The 24,938-nt window shown below is 33.0% G+C and overlaps 1 protein-coding gene across 1 annotated transcript; it reads right to left on the bottom strand.

Annotated features, from left to right (window-relative positions):
- Window positions 1-4,661: 4,661 nt before the first annotated feature.
- Window positions 4,662-5,726, bottom strand: LOC124532831 (3-oxoacyl-[acyl-carrier-protein] reductase FabG-like). The gene has a single exon (XM_047107930.1). It carries the CDS (start codon window positions 5,696-5,698, stop codon window positions 4,904-4,906), a length of 795 nt encoding a protein of 264 aa, XP_046963886.1. The 5' UTR covers window positions 5,699-5,726; the 3' UTR covers window positions 4,662-4,903.
- Window positions 5,727-24,938: the final 19,212 nt, after the last annotated feature.

Genomic DNA, 24,938 nt, shown 5'->3' with positions numbered 1-24,938 from the left:
AATCATCGTGATGAAACCTGCATGTGTCTAATTTCATCAAAACTCTGCCACATATGCATTCAACCAACCCGCATTGGAACAGCATAGTGGAATATGTTCCAAACCCTCTCCTTAATAGAAATAGAGGCCTTATCCCAGAAGTGGGAAATTTACAGACTGCTACTTTTTTTTAAGTATTCTAAATAATGGTTCATGTCCATTGATCATCGTCGAGACTTGTTGTAAATTGAAAAGATCAATAAACTTCATTGTTAGATAATAAACTGCTTTAAAGTGAGGAAAACTTTCTAAGCGAAAAGGTAAGGTGTTAAACTTATATTAGTTTAGTAAATTTTAGAAACGTCGACATTGAGTTTGTTAAGAAGTCAATAAAACTTTCTGAAGAGTTCTACATTCAGTACTCGAGTCCGCAAGGAGTTCGAAACTTATAATCCGATTTCTATTTCACAGTAAACTTACCAATATACAAAGTTCAGTTTAAATTAAATGCACGAACGACTCCGTGGCTTTCTTACAAACGTTTCCTGGAAAGCTCTTATCAAAATTCGAGCAAATAGGCTTCAGTGATATAGGTTATGGTAAATATTTACAATGCCTACTTTTACTAATCCTATTTTATGGAAAATATCGGTAATAATTTTATTTTTTTATGTTATAGTTTGGGGGACGAGCATATCGGTCACCTGATGGTAAGTGGTCACCATCACCCATAGACAATGACGCTGTAAGAAATATTAACTATTAAGGAATAGTTAATATTTCTTACAGCGTCATCGTCGTCGTCGATCATCGAATCATCGATCGTCAATGTGCCACCAATCTTGGGAACCGAGATGTTATGTCCCTTGTGCCTGTAATTACACTGACCCACTCATCCTTCAGACCGGAACACAACAATACTGAGTAGTGTTATTTGGCGATAGAATAACTGATCAGTGGGTGGTACCTACCCAGACGGGCTTGCACAAAGCCCTACCACCAAGTAAAATGAGAGCGAATTACTTAAAAAATAAATATTTGATAAAACTTTACTTCGAATTTAGTTTATCTAAAAGGGCAGCAATAATGGCGTAAAGTTTGAAAGAGCGTTTTATATATATTATATTCGACAGTTGGAGTGAGTTTAAAGATGATAGGCACATCTTGAGAATCAGAGGATCAACGTCTGGCTATCTCAATAGTAAGTGGAAAGGCTTCCGGTAATATAAAACACAAAATGGATGATATAGAATATGTAATGAGTGCTTGGTATACCAGACAGGCTTGTACAAAGTCCAATTAAGTAAATATTTCTGTGATTTTCTGCAGCCAAATGAATAAATATATGCATATAAATCGTAGTGAATATAAATAATAAATATGAGACAACATGACATACATTACTTTGATCCCAATGTAAGTAGCTACAGCATTTGTGTTATGGAAATCAGAAGTAACGACAGTACCACAAAACCCAAGACAACAAAGAAAACTAATGATAATCTATATTGACTCGGACGGGAATCGGAACCGGGACCTTGGAGTGGCCTACCCATGAAAACCGGTGTACAAACCACTCCACCACGGAGGTCGTCAAATATATTATATAATAGTATTGCTCTTTATAACTCTTATTGACGATGATATAATATGACTGACACCTGCTAAGAAAAAATATATATGTTTTTAAATTACTTATATAACACTCGTGTCACGTACACCCTCGTTTACGCGTCTTAGGAATTTAATTCCTGTCTTTTGTAAGGAAACGATGTCTATTCCTTGCGCTCGCTTTCCGATTTCATCGCAAATTTCTTTTGAAATATAATTGAAAGAAAAACCTCGTGTGATACTTAAAAGGAAGATATATTTTTATGTGATATCGTTTTAAGATTGGATAAAGTACAAGGATTTTTTTATTTCAAATATAAAAATAAATATTATTATAAAAAAAATTAAGCCACTGGCAGCTGTACGGCCTTGTAAGCACTGCTCATTTTTTTATGGGTTAAATTGGCATAATTAATTTCGTACATCATGAGAAAGCCTTTTTTTTCTCGCTGGAAAAACGCGTTACGCGCTTCCCCCACGTGCTGGAAGGTGGGAGGGGTGTGTGGGACACCCCGGTTCCTGGACGCCGAGTGCGCCCAGGTCCACCGGGTTTACAAACTAAAAAACCAGCGGTACCCTCTCCGTCTTACGGCGGGCGCCACGGGATCGCTTACGCATGCTACCGTGACGCCCTGACGGTCGGCCCGATCGTGAGAAAGCATGCATCATATGTGCCTTGTATAAAAGGAATAGCAAAGCAACGAAAATAAATCAAACTATGTTGTGTTTTAATACACGAATCATAGTTATAAATATGTATATATCATCAATTAAACTTTAAATAATAAATATTAAGGATTTAATCGTACAAATTTGTACCGCCCTTCTCAGGCCCCAGGCTCAAAGACATCCCCTACATAAAAAATGTAAATCTATTCTATTATGTTGATACCACACGATTTTCTTTTGTTAAATAATTAATTAAATGAAAATTATGATATTTTTGACCCAATAAACGTATTTACCGGTTGCTTCGTGAGAGCGAACACCTGCACTAATGTAGCCTGATATAATATTTATGTTCGTAACTCTGTCTATTAATTTGTACAACGTAATATATTTGTTAGTACTTGGTGGGAGGACTTTGTGCAAGCCCCTCTGTGTAGGTACCACCCAGTCATCAGATATTCTACCGCCAAACAACAGTACTTAACATTGTTATGACCCGGTTTGATGGCAGCCATTGAGTGAGCCAGTAACTACAGGCACAAGGGACATAACATCTTAGTTCCGAAGGTTGGTGGCGTATTCACGGATGGTTAATGCTTCTTACAGCACCATAGTCTATGGGCGGTGTTGACCACTTACAGTCAGGTGGCCCCGATGCTTGTCCACCAATCAATAAAAAAAACTATACAATATTGTTCAATATATCTTTTAATGTACTTACATATATCATCTAACGAATTGAGGGCTATGATGGCGTTACAGCAGAACAAGCAGCTACTGACTTACTTTACTTATTTTATTCTTTATTTTACACCGAAAGAGAAAATACAAAGCAGAGCTTTAGCCTAAATAAAAGTAGCATACAATTTTTGCGACGTTATCGCGACATTGCGACCGATATGATAAAAAAAAAATAAAAGGTAATGAACCCCACCTATATCATATATATGGGCGCATGTCGCCATCTATCGGTAATGATTGTTAAATAACGATATTTATATTTTAAGTTATCGTTTATATTATTATATTTTAATTAGATAAATGTCTAAGAAGCGTAAATATGTATTTTAATATCTATTTGTAAACATGATGATGTTATTTATCAGGCTCTAATAATTAATAGAGACTTGATTGTTTTATTCTTTGGAAGATGTGAGCTCATGTCGCCATTTATCGGCAATGGTTTAAAATATTAATGATATTAATTAATAATTATATATTGTTAATTATCATTTTAATGTTCCTATTTTATTATGTAAATTTGTACAACAATGTAATAAGTAAAACTAAAATGTGGATTCGTCATACAGCGCCACCTATAATGTGTCATAACGGACTATGTAATAGAAATGTTGGTTTATATTACTTATTTTAAGTAAATCACTTGTATTTGATTAAGAGCTGTATTTAAGAATAAGAATCTTATAAATATTCATTTTTAATATTAAACTGTATTTCAAGAATGAATTTGCAATACTGGCATAAATAATTATCAAAGTTGTAGTTGTGAATATCTGTTTGAATTATTCTAGAAGAACGCTTTAGAAACGAAGATTGTTTTAGCAACGACACATCGCATTGACACTTTTTCGAAGAACTTACTTAATTTTATAAAATTGTTAATATTATGTAATAAATAATATTGAAATGGCTGCGTTTAATTGCAATGGAAGCTGACAACCCAACTATATCTCCGACATATACTATGATAATTCATAGGAAATAGGCGGTACTGTTATAATAAAAATACTGACCATAGTACAGACTGACGATCTACATATTATATGGGTGTTCCGTACACCTGATTGAAAGCTTTGCTTTCATTTAGCACCCGAGGTCTTTTGCAATACCGTCTAACTTGCACAAATAATGAAGAGAAAGTTAATTAACTGACTTATTTTTACCCTCACTTGTGTCCATTATTATAACAGGTTAGTTTTATTATATAATTACTGTATATAACAATTTGAAATGCATATTTATCATGGCTATCAAATCGTCTTAAATAATGAAAACGGGTGTAACTACTTCGAGTAATGTTATATACTAAAACCTTCGAAACGCGCTGCCTCTAAGTTTTATGTTGGTGGAATAGTTTTTTCAGTTAGCCTTCACATAAAAAGACGTGTCCATATTTATTATTGATCAAAATTGAATATAATTAATTCATGTAAAATTAAGATTTCAAGCACTTGAAATTTTTAATAATTCTTTGACTTTTACACTGGCATCTGAATTTGGTCGATATGGCTTTTTGTCTCAATGAAATATATAATGTAAATCGACAATTAAGTTTATTTAGCCCCAATAATTATTTCTTTTAAATGATATCCCATATTTTAGGAATATAATGTTTGTTTTACAACTAGGCAATGTGCTTAAAGTACTACATTGCAAACTTTTAGCCCCATTAGCAATTAACACAATATTATTTTTAAATAATAAAAATAATGCTTAACCATGATAAGATATAAATAATTGTAGAATGTCTCAAATCTTAAAAGCGATCTCTATCAAGACCACTTTAAAATTTTTGACATAATTCATCATTTGTAATCATTATAAAACATATGTGAAAATATATGTGTATTATATTTTACAATGAATGATGCATTTAGTTTTTATCAGATTACCTAATTTCCGATTAATCAAAAGCGGTCCGAATCTTATCAATAACAGTGGTACCACTCAAAGCCAAGCCACCGTCTATAATAATACTGGTACCGGTAATATTTTTAGCCTGTTCGCTTGCTAAAAAGGCAATAGCTTCGGCGATATCTCGTCCATTTATGAGTTTCCCGAGTGGAATCATTCTTGTAGCGTCCTCCCAAGGTTTCTTGTCTTCGCACTTAAGCATCTTTGGTGTAACGTTGGTCTCCGTAAATCCAGGCTTGACGCAGTTCACTCTGATACCTTTATTGGCTAATTCTAAAGCAGATGTTTTTGTTAAATATTCAATTCCAGCTTTCGCTATGTTGTAAGTGACATGTCCAGAAAATATCGTATCAACAAAAACACTTCCAACGTTGACAATATTTCCTCTAGATCTCATTAGGTGACGAGCGAATGTCGTTGTCATTAAGTAGACGGAACGTAAATTTACATTAATATTCTCATCGAATGCTTTCAGATCTGGTTTGAGAATACAATCAGGTACCATTCCACCGGCTGCGTTAATTACGACATCGACTTTACCAAAATGATTAACAGTTTCTCTTTCAATTCTCTTCACGCCTTCTTCTTTTGTGACATCAGCTGTTATTAATAGAGGTGTTTTAATACGTGGTTTTACCAGTTCTTCTGTTAATTTTTTAATTTCTTCTGGTTCTCTACTAACTAATACAAGTTGTGCTCCATAACTTGACAAAAGAGTTGCAGTAGCGGCTCCTAGTGCAGAATTTGCGCCAGTTATAATAACGACTTTATTAGAAAAATCCATTACGACCTTTGTGTATGGTGTAGAAATACTGATTAAAGTATCAGGTAGCCTTCAAGAATCTTATAGATTATTAGATTAATATCAATTTAAAATGTTATTCTTATCACAAATATGTTCCTTTATAGCTTATTGTTGTACTGGAAAATATATTAATTTCTATGAATATGAATAAAAATTCTGCGACATGTATATGCAATTATCCACTAATTACAGTAATTGATTAGCGTTATTACAGACACAAGGTGAAATTTTTTATTTGGTTATATTATAAATATGTCATTTTGTTGGCAATGACATAAATAATTTACTAGTAGTTTCAACAGTCCTCCATTCATGTTAACCTGAGTTAGTTTAAAAATTACATATAATATTCTAAAAAGGCTAAAACAGCCAGTATAAAACTACAGACATAAGTGTGTGGTAGTGTCCTTTCATTGTTGTCTTCTTTATTTCATTGTCATCTTTCATTCATTGTCTCAGTTCACCACCCTTCCAATATTGTAAACAAAAACATATTTCTTGATTTATTTTCAGATGACATAATAATCGCGTGAAGTCAGGGGCGAATAAGTTCATGCAAAACAAATTACAAATGTTCCAGAATAAGGCACAATAGAAAACAATGGACTTTAATCAAGGAAAACTTATTAAGATTTTCACGTTCGTGATTACTTCGCGAAATTAAATTGTTAAATGTGAATGTGTGTTTAGCGCAATATTTTTATTGAATGAAGTCGTAAAATGAAATGTGTTATAACGTTATTGCGCCTACGATTTATATTTTGGGTCTGCATTGAATGAATTACGAAGAAAGGAGTACATTTATTTTTCACTAGTCACACTATGGAGCATAAACAGCAATGCGGAAGATTCCTTTTTCTTGATAATCAACGACGGTAACGCTTCAATTTTTTCGATGGTTTTTATTTGAGCAGGTCACAGAATATGCCGTCAATCTCACATAGTGCTTATATATAGAATATATACTATTACTAATATTATAAATGTGAAAGTAACATTGTCTGACTAGACAAGCTAATTTTAACTCCAAGGAAGGAAAACCCCCTAAAACATGAGCGAAGCCACAGGCAACAACTAGTACTTAATATAAGATTTCAAATTAACATGGTTATTTTTATTATTAAAGTTATTCATTTCGGGATATTTACCATGTTTTTATTTTTGTTCGGTGGAGCTCGATATTTCGACATTTCTACGAATGTCTTGTTCACGTGACTGTCAGTCTGCACACTATAATAAATATAATATAATAGTACTTAATATATACACAATTGTCAATGTGAAAAAATGTCTTCGAAAAAAATTGTTAGTTTCAAAAGTAATCGTTGAACAGGAAGTTACGGACTTAATCAAGTTGTGTCCAATTGTCCTTCCTGTTTTTGCGAACATACTTGGGTTCGTAGATGACTATTGTTGCCTAAATGAGTCAGGGGGACGTTATCTGTAAGAGGTTTAACTGAAACCACGAAACAATGTCCACTTTTCATTTCTAAATATCATTTAGATTTCATTGTTTTAATCAATTTATTTCCCTTATCTGTTTTCGTAATCAGTCAATTATGCGAGCACTAAATAGCGTGTTTACTTCTAACAAATGAATTACGTCCTATCATTCAATTGACAGCCTTATGTTTGTGATAATAAGATTCAAAATCAACTGTATCAATTATGTTTCGTTTAACTTTCATAGTAACGTACACAAACGTCTAGAACCCAAACAAACCATTGGAGTTTGTTTGCTCGTCCTCTAAACCAAGTTTATAACTCAACTAGAGAAGCGGACTCCGGGAAGCAACATCGTTTTGGACTTGAAGTACGAATTTGAGCGGAAATGTCCCAGTGGTTGAAACACAATCATTGATTGCAGGTTCAAACCCAAGCAAGCACCACTGAATTTTCATGTGCTCAACTTGTGTTTATAATTCATCTCGAGCTCGACGGTCAAGGAAAACATCATGAGGGAACCTGCATGTGTCTACGATCAATTTCAACGAAATTCTGTCACATGCGCATTGGAACTGTGGTGAAATATGCTCCTAATCTTCTTCTCAAAGGGAGACGAGGCCTTAGCTCAGCAGTGGGACATTTACAGGCTGCAAATATGTTTGTTCCTCTGCCGTTGTGGCCATTACTCGACACACTAACACCTGTGTCTACTACATGGATGATTATGACAACGCTAGCGGCAGTTTGATTGGCCGAGCGGCGGGCGATTCTGAAAAAACCATCCTAGAACGCAGCCTCAAGACATAATACACAAACGCGACATCACCGTCGCCTAGGCTGTATACTCTTTGATCGAGTGCGGGGCAGGGGCTGCTGAATTACTGTAAAGTTAGATTGAATAGCTTACTATCCCAAGTATTCAACTAACTACTTGTTTGTGTGAAACTAAAATGTGGAACCAAATTTGAAAACTTTAAAACGCAAAAATGTATTTAAGTGAAATTTTAAAAAAGACACGGGCAACTAAGAACCCGTGGATGTTTCATACTTAGTAGGTATTGTTGAGAAATTTTATAATTTTACAATGTCTTCTAGCAGAGGTGACTTGCCATCGGCCATGACTCATTTGAAGGTCCGCATACCATTGCCATATAAAAGTTACTTTATTTGTTTTAAGTAACGTTAAATATGAAATCGACTTTCAATTGCCCGACATACCAGACAACTAAACGCAATCAAATTAATTTTCATTGAGAGTGCTGTCACAGACCTAAAAAGTTTTAGAGAGCAACAATTGTTTTTTTTTTCAATTTGTCTTCATTTTTACAAATCATACAAATTTTTTTGATATACATACAGTCATACTATACAGTCTACATAATTGTATTTTACTATGGCAACTGTTTTATTTTTTTGGTGAAAAGGAGTAAATATTGAGTAGACTGCCGGTTCTTTTCGGTTATAACTTCATTCCGAATCAGAGGTAGCTTTACTTGTTATCCTATAAAATGACGATTCAGAAATGCCTTTTGAATAAAATATGATTTGATTCCAGGAAAAGTCAAACGAAATTCCGTTGCTACACGCATGACACATGTCGCGTAAAGCGTGTTCAGCTCGGTAACGGTGACAGGATAAAATATTCGAAGTAACAAAGCTCGTTTTATGTTATACATGCCAATATTTTTTTCTTTATCATATATATTAATAGCGTAACCCGATTTTGTTCACATGATTATGGGAAGATATTTGCACATAATAAATCGGCTGTAGTCTCATTTTGAAGAGCTTCAGACATTTGCAGGAAATTAAAGCTGATTGCGATTTTATAAACTGTTAAAATTTGACGAAGAATTAATTTTAGAAGTAGATGAATGACTTGTAGTTTAAAAAAGTAATAGTGTTCGAAATTCCTAATAAATCTTTTGATTAAAAAGGAAGTTTCGCGGGCAATCCATTTTTTGTTCACTTAGCAAACTATGTCATGGAAGAGTGGATTCCTTACTAGATAGTGTTTCAATTCTAAATTTGCTGTTTATGCTAAAGATTAAAAAATTTTGGTACTTTTTCTTTCAATATTTTTATTGTGCTTAAGCTAACTTCCGCCCGCAGTTTAGACTTTATGTGAAGGGCGTGTTAGGTATTTTATATGCTTTTCTGTAGCCCTAACTATACAAACTAACTTCCGATAATAAATAAGTTAAGATTTAAATCATCGAATAGATTTTTAATTTTCATATGCACAACGCAGCTGGTGCTCAAATGTAAGTTGGTAGATGTTAAATACACATGTGAGAGAATCTAATTACAACGATGAATTACAATTATAAATTAAAAACAAAGATTTTTAAAGAAATTATTTTGAATTTAGCAATTAATCTCAAGCCAATCGAGCGAAGAGGTAATTATTCTGTTCTATTTTGCGCCCAGCGATGCACACAGTTTTATGTATGCTGATGCATATTAACTCCTTTTACTTCTGCATTTAATTCTAGCCTACATTCATTTTAAAATTGCTTTTAATGTATGATGCATACACACAATCATACTCATATCCATACACAATAGTATTGTATTATCAATATAGCACGAAACAAATCAAATCAAATCAAAATTTGTTCAAATCAATACTTTATTCAAGTAGGCTTTTACAAGCACTTTTGAATCTTTATTTACCAACTATTTTAAGTGAAGCTACCACCGGTTCGGAAAGTAGATTCTACCGAGGAGAACTGGAACGAAACTCATTAGTTACTTTTTTCAATATTTAAAGATACAGTCGTATTAATTAATTACAATTATATATGTATGTAATACGATAAGAACCTGCAAATATATCATAGCTCGGCTAAAGCCACTTGCGTCGAAATAAATTCTATTCATTTCGAAATATATATTATCAAACGATAAATTTCCGTTGTTTATAAGAGGCATAAAAATATTCCAGGTGCTCCGTGCGGCGGTTTCTCGTATGAATATATGATGAGGTAAGCGTAATGTCCTTACCCTGACATAAACTCAAGGTTTTGTATGACATCACGTGTACGCCCGTCTTGACTCCTTTTAAAATAATACCCTATTTGCTTCTCATACCTTTATCTAAATAGGAACATTACTTAGAATGAAATGTCACCCTCAAAGCTTAGTTCATTTGTGGCCAATTTGTTACGGTGTTATTTTTTTATAATAATAATCATTCAAATCACAGATGTATTGATTAATAATAATTTATGATCTCTTCCAGTTATTAAATTACATCCGAGTAGTTAAATTCGTAACAGTATTTTGAAAAAATGAATATTGAAGAAAAAATATATACGAATTTCCATCGACCCAATCGTGGCTTTAATTTTGTTACTTTTCTATTATTTTGGTGGCTTAAGGAAACTGTTGGCTGTATGTGAATCCTATGTATGTGAACATGGCTTGAAGTATAATGTTAAGAAAAGTGTATATATGATATTTAAAGAAAAGAAACATATTTTATCTGACCTTGTACCATCTATAGAGTTAAACGGGGTTTTATTGAGTCGAGTTAAAGAGTTCAAGTATCTTGGTCATATCATGACTGAGACATTAAGTGATGACCAAGATATTGAGAGAGAGCGTAGGGCATTGTCGGTCCGGGGTAATATGTTGGCACATAGATTTGCTAGATGTACAAGAGAAATTAAAATTACACTTTTTAAAGCTTATTGCCAAAACCTCTATTCTGGCAGTCTATGGGCAAACTTTACACAACGGGCCTACAGTTCCTTACGTATTCAATACAATAATGTATTTAGAGCTCTATTCTGGCTTCCTCGACATTGCAGTGCTTCAGCTATGTTTGCTGATGCTGGAGTTAATGACTTTTATGCTATTATGCGCAAAAAGGTAGCGTCATTAGTACGGCGTGTTCGAGAAAGCTCGAATAAAATTTTGAATTTAATTAGTGAAAGAATGGACTCAGACTTGTACAGGAGATTCACTGAACTACATGTTCTGAGAAATTAATAATAATAAATAAATAAATATTAATTATGTAATACTAACATAGAATAAGTTAAATTGTATACTAACAAATATGGACTACTATTGTCTGAAAATAAATGAATTATTATTATTTTCGGAAATTTTGTTTTTCTCAGCCTTTAAGCTGGTGTAAACTACATTCACGGATATAAATCAAGTGAATGCAGTATGTGGTGTGTGTTATTTATGTATGTAGTATTTATGTGTAGTAATTATGTTGTGTCAGTCTCTTCTAATTGCATGAACTTTCTTACTATTCTACATGTGTTCAAAATAGCAGCCTTTTGTATTGGGATATAAAGGGACTCATTTAGATCTAATAATTTCAGACTATGGAGGAGATAGTTTGGGACGACACCTGTTGTGGAGATAACTATAGGGATGATGTAGACTTTTTCTTGTTTCCAGATTCTCGTGACTTCTTCCTTGAGCTCATTATATTTATTTATTTTTTCAGCGATAGTTTTCTGTAGATTGTGTGTATTGGGTACTGCTATGTCTATAAGGTAAGTGACTTTATTGATTTTGTCCTGTAGAGTTATATCTGGTCTGTTATAGTGAATGGTCTTATCCGTAAGAATGCCTCGATCGTAATAAATTTTGTGTGTGGCATTTTCTAAAATTGTTTGTGGTGTGTATTTGTAATATGGCGTTTTTGTGTTTTGTATAAGTTTGTGTTTGAGTGCTAGTTTTTGATGAACGATATTGCTTACTTGGTTATGTCTATGAGTGTAGTCTGTCTGTGTAAGGGTTATGCATGCTCCTGTTATGTGTTGTATGGTCTCTGGTTGGATATGACATTTACGGCATTTATCATTTGTGATAGTGGGATCTTTGATAATATATTTTTTGTAGTTTTTCGTGTTAATGATTCGGTCTTGGATTGCTATAATGAAACCTTCGGTTTCTGGGAAAAGGTTTCCTATTTTGAGCCATTTGTTTGATGCTATTGTATTAATGTGGGGCTGTTCTAAGTCGTGTGGGTGGCGTCCGTGTAGTATCTTTTTTTTCCAGTTTTCTAGTTTTTGCTTTTGAGGATCATCAATACAGTCATTCATATGATATCCTTGCTCACTTAAATTTAATGGGGTGTAGTTATTGTCATTTACAACTATTGCTTTATGTATGTCACTAGTGCGAGATTTTAAATGAAAGAATGTTTTTAGTGTATTAATTTGTTTTTGCCAGAGATTATAAATATCTATCAATCCCCTTCCTCCATTTTGTCTTTTGAGTGTTAGGCGCTCTATTGCAGATTTAGGGTGGAGATTATTGTGTTTTGTTAGAATTGTGCGTGTATTTCGTTCTATTTGTTCTATGTCAGTTTTAGTCCATTTGATAATTCCAAATGAGTATGTTAGTATAGGTATAGCATATGTATTAATGGCTTTTATAAGATTTTTCACAGAGAGTTAAGTTTTACATATAACGTTTATTCGTCTTTTATATTCTATTGTAAGTGTATGTTTGATTGATGTATGATCGAGTCCTTTAAGTTGATTATAGCCTAAGTATTTATATAAATCTGTTGGTTCCATAGCTGTTATTGTATCAGAAGAAGTTATTGCGTAGTTACCCGGTTTTATTTTTCCTTTTATTATATGTATTGTTTTGCACTTATCTAATCCAAATTGCATGTTGATATCCGTGCTAAACTCTTTTGTTACTTCTATTAGTTTTTTCATGTCTTTATCGCTCTTTGCATATAATTTTATGTCGTCCATATAAATCAGGTGTGATATAATGGTTTCCTCTATACTTTTAAGAGAATATCCTACTCGGCAACGGTGTAATAGGTGCGATAAGGGGTTAAGGGCGAGGCAGAACCATAGGGGACTCAAGGAATCACCTTGATAGATCCCTTTCTTAATCTGTATCTGTCGTGTAACGATAGTATTTTGGCCATAGTTAAGGTGTAGTGTTGTTTTCCAGTATGACATTATTTTACGCAAGAAGTCTATTATTTTTGGGTTTATCTTATATATTTCTAATATTTCAATTAACCAAGAATGTGGAATACTATCAAAAGCTTTCTGATAATCTATATAAGTGCAATGGAGATTTCTATTTTTTGTGGCAGCATGTTTGTGAATTTTGGAATCAATAACTAATTGTTCCTTGCATCCCATATGGGCCCGCCTGCACCCCTTTTGTTCTTCTGCTATTATATTGTGTTGTTCTATGTGTGTGCTAATTTTGTTTGTAATGACTGATGTTAAGATTTTGTATATTGTAGGTAGGCATGTGATCGGTCTGTATTGGGAAGGTTGTGGTGAGTGTTTGGTTTTTGGTAGCATGTAAGTTATTCCTATTGTCATGAATTCGGGTATTTTCTGTTGTCCTAATACAATATGTGTTAGATTTTTCGCTATGCATTTATGTAGTGATGTTAATTTTTTATACCAGAAGTTGTGTATCTTGTCAATGCCTGGTGATTTCCAGTTGTGTAATTTTGCTGTTATGTTAGTTATATCTGTTTCGGTTACCTCTACAAATTCCATCTCTTCTATTATACTAAATTCTATTTTTTCGTCATTTATCCAAGATGCTTTTGAATTATGGCTTACCTGTTCTTCCCATATACCAGACCAAAATACTTCTAGATCTTGTTTAGTAGGTACGTCTGTGTTCCTGTCAGTTACTGTGTTAGTAGGAGTATGTGGTTTTTGTAAATTTCTATAGAAGAGCTTTTCATTCGTTGTAAATATGGCGTTATCATTTCTTCGCTGTTCTGCTTTTTTGTATCTTCGGAGTCTATTAACTTTAAGAGCGAGTTTTTGTTTTAACGTGTCCAAATATTCTTCTGGCTTTTTATTATTTCTGTCATGTTTAGTGTGTATATTACAATTTTGGAATATTTCTTCTACTCTTTTTACTACTTTATTTGATCTATTATTATTGTAAATATACTGAGTTAGTCTACCGCAGTCCGCTCTGAGTTTTTCGATATCTCTTTCGAGTCTTTGTTGCCACGGTGGTTTATTAGTTTGCTTAGTTTTTGTGCGTTGCATATTTTCTATTTGTTTAGGATTTACTTCTTCTGTTATTATTAATGCTGTACAGTATATGATGGTATGTATGTCTATTAGCTGTGTATCTTCTGAAATAAATCTATTTAATATGTTTTCGTTAAATATTTGAATTAAATTGTAGAGTTGTTTGCTATATTTTATTTTAGGAAGTCGAGGACGTATTAGTGGATCCATTCCTGAGTATTGCAATAAAGTTGTACTAAATTTATCATATATTTCTTGTATGTACGTTTTAGTAATCGGATTTTGTGCGTTTAAAGTATTAACTTCGTTTTCTAATATTATCGTTACAGATTCAGTTTGTGTTGACATATCTGATGTGTGTGTGTTTTGTGTGTTTGGTAGTGTAAAATATTCTGTTTGAGAGTGAAATTCTGAGTGAGACGGATTCCGGGGTAATGGTGTAGTAACGTCGTGTTGTTGTAGCTGTATACGTGCTTCTTTTTTTATCGGTTCAATTCGTCTTCGGTTAGTAGTTTGTTTTTTACTATAGTTCTTCTCTGATCGGAAATTAGCTGTTCTGTGACCGTAATCCCTGGGTATTTTTGTGTAAAAAGTTCATGCATCTTCTGTCTATATATGGTCATGTCAGTCTCTAAATTGGTAATATAGTAATATGTTCGCATGATAAATGAGTTTACCTCTTTGCTCCATCTCATGCAAACTCTTGGTTTTCCAGCCTTGGTGGACGCGGGCAAAAAGGCATTCGCCTCCCGCGCAACATTCAAAGCTGGTAAGTATGGTTCTGTATTTAAGCTAATAGTGGAAGGTGATGACTGGACGGAGGGTGTGTATGATGAAGTGCTAGGACTATTATAAGGCTCTATTGGGCTACTTGTTCTGTCTGTCAGTCTGTTAATTTCGTCATCGGTAGCGGCTGTAGCATTAACGCCGTGAGCCCGCCTGTTCAACTCACGACGACCGGCTGTAGTGTGGAATTTATCGGGAGAAGCCCGCCTGCTCAACTCCTCACCGCTGACGGTCCGCATGCTGTCACACCCAGCGCCAGCTCCAGGTGTGCCCCGGCGATCGCCCCCGGGTAGCGGCCCTATACGTTTCTTCTTACTACGCGTCTCCATACTAAATGGGTTACCATTGCCACGTTTGCCACGCCAGTAATTTAATTATCGTGTGTCCGCCCCCCACGTGATTAGATGGTCAATCAGGACGTGTGGTTGGGTTTCGGGGGTTCTTACAGCGTCATTGTCTATGGTGAGGTGATGGTGACCACTTACCATCAGGCCCATATGCTCGTCCGCCAACCTATACCATAAAAAAAAACATTTAATGATAAATAAAATTCCTATTATACTCTGGCAAGAAGATTAACGGTTTTCTTGAAACAATCATCGGTAGTTTGTCTAGCCTGTTATTTACATTGTCTATTTCGTTTCTAAAATAATCATGTGATAATGTTTTCTCTATCAAATAAAAATATAATTAAAAATTTAAATATTAATCTATCCTCGAATTGTTCTTTATTATTATTATTATTATTATTTTGAATATCTGCATTAATAATTACGTTTAGGTCTACGATAAACCCGATCGAAACCTGTCAAGAATTATAATTTTTCAATCGATACCTTATATCCGCAATATTTAAATAATCGATATATTTCGAGCGGCCATTTTTGACGTTTACGGATGCGTTCAGAAAGTGTTCCAATTAATAATTTTGTGCGGTAAGGTAGGTAGTTCGATTACATTTGTTTAGTTTTCATTTAGTACTATATACATATTTAGAGAAAAAAGTTTTCTATAAAAGAACAATTCGAGGATGGATTAATATTTAAATTTTTAAATACATTTTTATTTGATAGAGAAAACATTATCACATGATTATTTTAGAAACGAAATAGACAATGTAAATAACAGGTTAGACAAACTACCGATGATTGTTTCAAGAAAACCGTTAATCTTCTTGCCAGAGTATAATAGGAATTTTCTTTATCATTAAATGTTTTTTTTATGGTATAGGTTGGCGGACGAGCATATGGGCCTGATGGTAAGTGGTCACCATCACCTCACCATAGACAATGACGCTGTAAGAAATATTAACTATTCCTTACATCGTGAATGTAGCACCAACCTTGGAAATTAAGATGTTATGTGCCTTGTACCTGTAGTTACACTGGCTCACTCACCCTTCAAACCGGAAGTCAACAATACTGAGTACTGTTATTTGGCGGTAGAATAACTGATGAGTGGGTGGCACCTACCCAGACAGGCTTGCACAAAGCCCTATAAAAAGTAGAACTTATTTCTATACAAGTTTTATTTATACTAAAACTTATGGATATTATGTTTGTTAAGATAACTTTCGACGCAAAATACTTTCACATTAGTTCTTTTACTCAAGCATATTTGTAATCAATTGTGTATGTGTTATTGAACTCGTTGTTGAAATGTTACCAAGTAATATTTGATATTGATAGCGCGACAATGTGATGTTGTCCTAACCGATTGCTCCACGGCAGGAACTTGAAACCTCAAGGGAAACCACACAGGAAAAATTCAAGTGGACACAGGAAAAATCAATATTCTCTCACTTTTGTAATCTACTAACATAAAGCCGACGTGCTTTCCGAGGCATGGAAGATCTTCCACTTTGTCTACTATAAATAACAGGAGTAAGCTAATCTCGGTAATATTATTGTATTAATACATGAAGCAATAACTTTGAACTGTTTTAACCAAAATATACGTGGATAGTTTATGAAATTTGATGCTACTAAAGTTTATGTGAAAGAGTGAAAAAGGTTAACATTTTTGTAAAATATCTACTACGATACGTTTAACACACAGATGTTTATCTGCACATGTAGTTTACGTTCATACTTCCAAAGAAAATACATATCATGTCATTCATGTCAAATATGAAAATCAATGACAGATTTTTACACTTAATTTTTTTTATTTTAGTTGTGAAGGTTAATTTTTTAATTAACCTTTGTCACAACTAAATTAAGCCTCATTTTACAACCTAACCTAACCTAACTATCATTCTAATCAACTAATCGAATATATTATTAAAAATGAATAATTGTCGGATGAACCAATAGGCGACGAGAATTTAATATTTTGTTATACTTTTTTCTTAATATTGTATGCCATTTCTGATGTATTATATATTCTATGCGAATTCCCATCTTAAGTAAAGGTCTGTAACACGTTTTTTTCAAATCTCAAATTACCTTTCTCCTGTTCCAGATATAAGCAGTCCTGGAGCTTTAGTCACGTCTGTCTTTGAAACTTGTGTGTGAACGCGTGCCTCGAATGTCAAACTGGACATAGGAGGGGTACCGCGTGGTACAAGAGATACGAGATAAGACGTTTGTATGAAGCTTTTGAGTGTATTTTTTGTAAGTAACTCTATAATATAAAAATGGATCAATGAATCAGCTGAACAGACTGTGGTTTTTTTTTTAATTTCAAGTGCGACGATGGTTTTCACACATACAATATTTAAAAAAAAACAACAACAGCCTGTAAATTTTCTACTGATGGGCTAAATCCCTCTCTATTTGATTGAGGTTTGTAACATATTCCATCACGCTGTTCCAATGCATTGATTGGTTTCAATTAGACACATTCAAGTTTCCTCACCATGTTTTTCTTCTCCGAGCACGAGATGAATAATAAACACAAATTAAGCACATGAATATTATTCAGTGATGCTCGCCTGGGTTTCAACCTGCAATCATCGGTTAAGATGTATGCGCTCTGGCCACTGGGTCATCTCAGCACAATAAGATAGTCATATTGTAGCAATGTAACGTTAATATTTATGATGATGTCAATTTTATAAATTATTTATCCAGTGAGGCTCGAACAAATACAATAATTTGTGCTTTTTTAAATTAAGGGGACTACAGGAGCTAATTGCCCTTGAGAATCACGCGCACACACTTACACTAACGACAAAAACGGCATGTCCCCGCGCGCACTACGCTTAGCGAGGCGGCGAGGTTACGCCTGAATATTCCAATAGATGGCGCCGAACCGCCGCGCGCCGCGCCGAGCGAAAGCGAAGCGAAGTCAATTCTATCAATTCTATCAATCATAGATTTCATAAAAATAGACAGGACAACAGAATTATTTTAATTTTTTTGTGTCATTTAAAAAATTATGATAAAATTAAACTGAATTAATTAAACTTAAATTATTATTATTTTATGTACAAAAAATAGTTAATTTAAACATTTTTTTCTTTAATTTTTACTGTATCAATTCAATTAGTTGTAATACTAAATCGTACCTATTTTTAAATTTTATAAGTTTGTTAAGCGATTTATTAAATAAAATTGGAACTGTTCGTAATTTGTACACTGACAAAAAGCGTAGAGTTTGTTCATTTTACTAATATCGGTACACAAAGAAAAAAAATTAAGTTAAAAAAGTCAGCATCAAAAAGTTACTATAAAAATAATATCGTCAAGTCGGTTTAGTAGAATTATTGGTTAACTCGGTCAATGACAGTGGGTTTAGTCATAAATCTCATAAAAATAGTTTGGATATTAGAATTATTTGTATTGTTTTTGACTGATATTTGAAATAAAACTGATTCAATTAAATTCAAATATTTTTATTTATTTTTGGTTTAACAAAAAAAAAACAAATAAATTTCGTTTCAATTTTTTTATTAAAATATATTTTTTTAATTATTCGTTCGTCGTCGTTCGTTATTAAAATATCTTGGATACTTGCAATCAATATTTCACCCACTTTCACTGAAGCTACGAGCTAAAATTTGTACTATTCAATTGATACTATTTCCAATCTTTAAAAAATATTGAATTACGTATATGACACTTCTAAATATTTTAGTTCTTTGGTTCACAACAATTACATATTTCAAGATGGCCCAGTGGGTAGAACGTGCGCATCTTATTGCGGGTTCAAACCCAGGCAAGCACCACTAAATATTCATGTGATGTGCTAATTTGTATTTATTTATTTTTTTTATTATTAAATTTCATCCATACATAACTATATTTCCTATTATAAACAAAATTGATAAAATTAAACTCTAACGTAATAGAAATAGCTTCCGTGTTATTTTTTTTCGATTTTCTCAATTCTGAAAAAATAAATGCATAGTTGTTAGCAAATAAATTTTAATAATTATAAAATATATATATATTTTTAAATATAGTCCTTTAAAAATAATAAAATTTTAGTTCAGAGTGCGGGGATTGAACCCGCACATTCTTTTTAGACTTGCTTGCATTGACCAAATACTCCATGGTGATTGTGAGAAATATGTCGAAAAATCTGATTCTATGCGAACTAATTGCATTGTTTTTAATAAATGTTTCCAATAATCATTATTTATAATATATATATATATATTTACTAATTAAATACTCTTACCTTTTCATATTATCTTTCATATGTTCGGCTTTTTAATTTATATGAACGTTTTTTAGTTTTCTTCACAGATTGTACTTTATTTCCCATGTTTTTATTTAACAAAATTAAACTTTATAAAAAATAACTTAACAAAAAAATAAATGGCTAACTACAACTAGACTATTTTAACTTAATATATTTATTTACATAAAAGAATAATATTCGACAATTAATTTACAATTAAAATTACACAAAAATAAAATCTACGAGATTTTATTCGCAACGATGCGGTGAAAAGAGCGACACGTCTGTATAGCAACAGGCCTCGGCCGGCAGTGTCTGTACGAGGCGCTCACGCACACATGCTTACGCATTTTGGTCGAAAATAAGAAAATCTGATTTAAAAAAAATCTATTGATTTTACTAAATAATTAAGATAATAAATTTTTAGTATATTGTTTGTAGAATAATCTGACAAAAGACCAAAATTATTGAAGGTATATAAGTGTAGTTAAAAAACAAAAAAAGACTTTTTTAGAGGTAACTTTGCGATTTTTTTCTATCGTACCAAATTAATTACATCATGTTTTCAACACAATTAATAACTAGCATCTATCCTGAAGATTAACATATATTTTTTTCATTTGGTTTATTGCATTGGATTTTATACTTTTTGGCATTTTAAAACTTGCATTTAGCTCATGTAGTCCCCTTAATTTAACGGCACTGGGGCGCCATTATCATCTTTGTCTCTTAATATGAGATTGTAACACTCATCACGAGAACGTGGGAATGTTGTTATTGATTCCAGAAATAAAAGTTGGTATCGTTATATTACAATGTTGTAATGCTTTACATGCATTCGTAAAATTATTTTCGATAGTTTAATTAAATAATGAACTGGGGTTACGATAATAGACGTTGGCGATCCGTTTGCGTGACATACACTGCTTTTACCGGCCGTTATTCGTTGCCTTAGCAATATAAGCCATCTAGCGGCGCTGCGCGTCAAACGTTCCACCAGAGCAAGCTTAACTCACACTCGTCCAATATTCAAAACTTTAATCAAAACAACATTACTTAATCAAAAAGATATGGCGGACGCCGTCAAATTAATAATAATTAATTCCTTAACTACAATTTATCAAATATCAATACTTGTTTTTTTTTTGACAAAAAAATAGTTTTATAATTTTATCTCGCTTGTAACTTGTACCGAGTTAAGCGTGATCTGTACGTAAAGAAAGACACAATTCCACTGACGAGTTTCTACTACTTCTGAAAGGAATTGAATCAACGCCGAACATTTTGTCAAGCTCGTATATGAACGTAAAAAACTTGTTCGAATCCGATGTTAAACTAGGGAATTTGTAGGTCATTGTAGTTCTGAAGTTTATTTACTCGAAATATATTATGTATCTATACTATAAGAAAATTGGAGTGTCTGTCTGTAATGATAAAATAGCCGATTTTTACTCAGTGCATATGCATGTATACACTGTACATATACCAAAATAACATTTTTTACAATTTTTGTCGTAAATCGACTTTTAAGTATTATTAATATTTAAGTAATTTAAGTATTATATTATTAGTAATTTTAAGTATTATTAATATTTTTCATTTCATTTTACTTAGGACTCTTAAAAATATGTTCAATACGCTATTATTTTTATTAGTTTTTAATGCATATTTATTTGTTTTAAAATAGTGTTTTGTTTGAAGTCGGTTTTTCTTTTTGTTAATTTTTTTATTTATTTTTTGATTTTAAGTGAAGCTGATGTAGACTAATTAGCGTACCGTTTATATAAGTCAGAAACTAATTCTGTCTTTCTGTCTGCCTGTATGTTCCGGCTAATCTCTGCAACGGCTGGACCGATTCCGATGGGACTTTCACTGGCAGACAACTCATATAATAAGGAGTAACTTAGGCTATTTTTTTTGTTAAATTGAAATGCGTACAAGGTCGCGGGCACAGCTAGTCTTTAATATATTAAGACATTGTTATGTGTAGCGGAGACATCGACCGTCGTTGCTAGCGGTGCCCACCGGGCGAACCAAGTTGCTCAAGGAAGCACCACTGACGCGCACGTAACGTACTCTCAATGCGATGTCAGACAGAGTGGATTTTTTTCGTTACAGCCTGAGTGAACTCACAATAATTGCTGCTTGGAATATATCATATACAACATACATAGTATTATATTATAACACGGATAGATATTTTAAATATTTTTGTTTAACGTGCTGTAACATCGAACTGGGACATCATCTTGTAATGTATACAGTTTTGCAATATAAATAAATAGAATTTTTGTTGGATTACACATTCACTCACATTCACATTCACTTCACAAATTATTAAGAAAAAAGTAAGACATAATTTCATGTAAAAAAGGCACACCACTCCAGGCATTTACATTTTACATTGCAAATAACAAAAAAAATAAGAAAATTACTACATTCCTGCATTAATATTTTTTTTTTGAAGACACAAACAATAATATGAAAGAACAAAAACAAAACCAATAAATAATAAATGACTCCAAATAAAAAATGATGTATTAATAATGTAATGCTTATTCGTATAAACTTTAATTATTTTTCTAGAAATCGCTTCGAATATAAGGATAAAGATATAAACTCGTTACTCCTGTTACCCGAGGTTAGTAATTCCTTTATCGGACATTGACAGTCACCGGTTATCCCATCGGGAAATACTGTGGCATTACTTTAATAATTACACAGTATAAAACAAAGTCGCTTAACGCTGTCCCTATGTATGCTAAGATCTTTAAAAAAATAAATAAATATGAGACAACATCACATACATCACTCCGATCCCAATATAAGTAGCTAAAGCACTTGTGTTATGGAACATCAGAAGTAACTACGGTACCACAAACATCCAGACCCAAGACAACATATAAAACTAATGATAATCTACATCGACTCGGCCGGGAATCAAACCCGGGACCTCGGAGTGACGTACCCATGAAAACCGGTGTACACACCACCGACCACGGAGGTCGTCAAATCGTCGTCATTTTTTTTTTAATAGATAGGGTGCTTTGAATGGAAGCTTTTTGTATATAATACATGGACAATATAGTAAAGAGACACTGATAATTTTAATGTGATGTCGTAAATAAACAAATTCTGTAGTATATTGTGTATCGGTTTTGCACCCGAAGCCAGGTCAGGTCGCTAGTTAACATAAACAGAAGACAAAACAACAATTTTCATGTTTCTAACTTAAAAATGACGAACTTTCACATAAACTTTGCACTCCAATCTTATCTCCTTAAGGGATTAATTTTGGGAAGTGTTTTACCAACCTGCTCCCATAAACGCAAGCGAAAATAACGATTATCATATTTTAAACATGAAAAAGGCAAACTTGAAACGAACTTTTTTGTGTTTATTTAATACTAGTTTTTGACCGCGGAATTGCTCGTGTTTTAGGGTGTTGGTTGTCATGCGTTAGGCAATAAAGTAACCTTATGACCTTTCTTGGAGTTTAAGTTTCCTTCATACCAGATTTCATCAAATTCGGCTCAGCGGTTTGGTCGTGTAAGAGCTACAGACAGACAGAGTTACTTTCACATTTATAATATTAGTGAAGATTTATTTATCGTTTCTAATTACATAACAACACCATAAAAAACATTATGTGGAGTGAAATTCTACCCTTTTGGGTAATTTAAAAAAAAATGTTTCAATAGATTTAATAACTAAACTAAAATAATAAATAAATAATTTATATGCTGATTTCATGAATTAGAAGCAAATTGTTACTACACTTAAAGCATGTCGTGTCTACATAACCAAAAATGTATCATATTTTTTTTGATTGTCATTTTATTTTTGTAGACCTTAGAAAATAAAATTAAATTAATTTTGAGAAACGCCTTGCAGAACTGACTCATAATAGAATTCCCATACAAATCTTCGTAGAAAATTTCGTTTTTCAAAATAACCAATATTTGGAAAAATCCCATTGTTAAGAGAAGCGAATGACCTTGTAAGGGATTCCTGTTCAAAATCTCATCCTATTGGACTCCTCGTCTTAGACGGATCAGCGTATGTCATTTTAAAATTTTACAATGCACTCAATGCAGATACCAGAAAACATTCAAAATTTTCAACACATTAACTTAAGTTATAAAAATCCATCAAAGAACCTATTTGTCTTACAAGTTATTATAAACACGACGAGGTCGACTAGGAATGAACTAAAAATGACCGAAAAATAAATAAAAAAATCACTCTGTGGTAGGGCTTTGTGCAAGCCCGCCTGGGTAGGTACCACCCACTCATCAGTTATTCTACCGCCAAAAAACAATACTCAATATTGTTGTGTTCCGGTTTGAAGGGTGAGTGAGCCAGTGTAACTACAGGCACAAGGGACATAGCATCTTAGTTCCCAAGGTTGATGGCACATTTACGATGTAAGGAATAGTTAATATTTCTTACAGAGTCATTGTTTATGGGTGATGGTGACCACTTACCATCAGGTGGCCCATATGCTCATCCGCCAACCTATACCATAAAAAAAACATTACTAATAAAAGCGCTGAGTTCTTCTCAACCCCGGAGGTCAAGTATTAATTAGAAGTCATATTGCTACCCTAATTAAGTATATTGAACTTGATTATGACGTCTTACTACTATTGTATCTGAAATTACATGAAGACTTTACGAATATTGTGTGCATTAATATTTATTTTAATAATCATCGTTCTAAATAAGGTAAATTAAACGTCGATACGTGAGATGGCCCAGTGGTTAGAACTCGTGCATCTTAACCAAGAATATCGGGTTCAAATCCAGGCAAGCACCAATATATATATATATGTGCTTAATTTGTGTTTATAATTCATCTCGTGCTCGGCGTGAAAGAAAACATCGTGAGGAAACCTGCATGTGGCTAATTTAATCAAAATTCTGCCACATGTGCATTCCACAAACCCGCATTGGAACAGCGTGGTGGAATATGTTTCACATCCTCTCCTTAATGGGATAGGAGGCCTTAGCCCAGCAGTGGGAAATTTACAGGCTGTTACTTTACTTTACTCTTAAACGTCAATATTTCGATTCATGAAGCTTTAAATCTATTACATATAATAAAATTGATTGACTCTTTATTTAACGCATATGTATACATGTTACATATACCAAAACAACATTTTTTACAATTTCTGGAACGGCTTGACCGGTTTTAGCAAGACGAAGTCGTGTACATAGCTAATTAAGTATATAATTATGTACTACATTAACTAGGTTAAAAACATGTATTGTAATAAAGCTTATTTAAAAAATTAGTTCATTAATATATTAATTACATTATACATCATTTCCTTAAGGAAACG

The sequence above is a fragment of the Vanessa cardui genome, chromosome 10 (genome assembly GCF_905220365.1).
Source record: "Vanessa cardui chromosome 10, ilVanCard2.1, whole genome shotgun sequence".
Taxonomy (NCBI): domain Eukaryota; kingdom Metazoa; phylum Arthropoda; class Insecta; order Lepidoptera; family Nymphalidae; genus Vanessa; species Vanessa cardui.
Note: the sequence above shows the minus strand (reverse complement) of the source record. Positions and strands in the feature narration are given on the sequence as shown.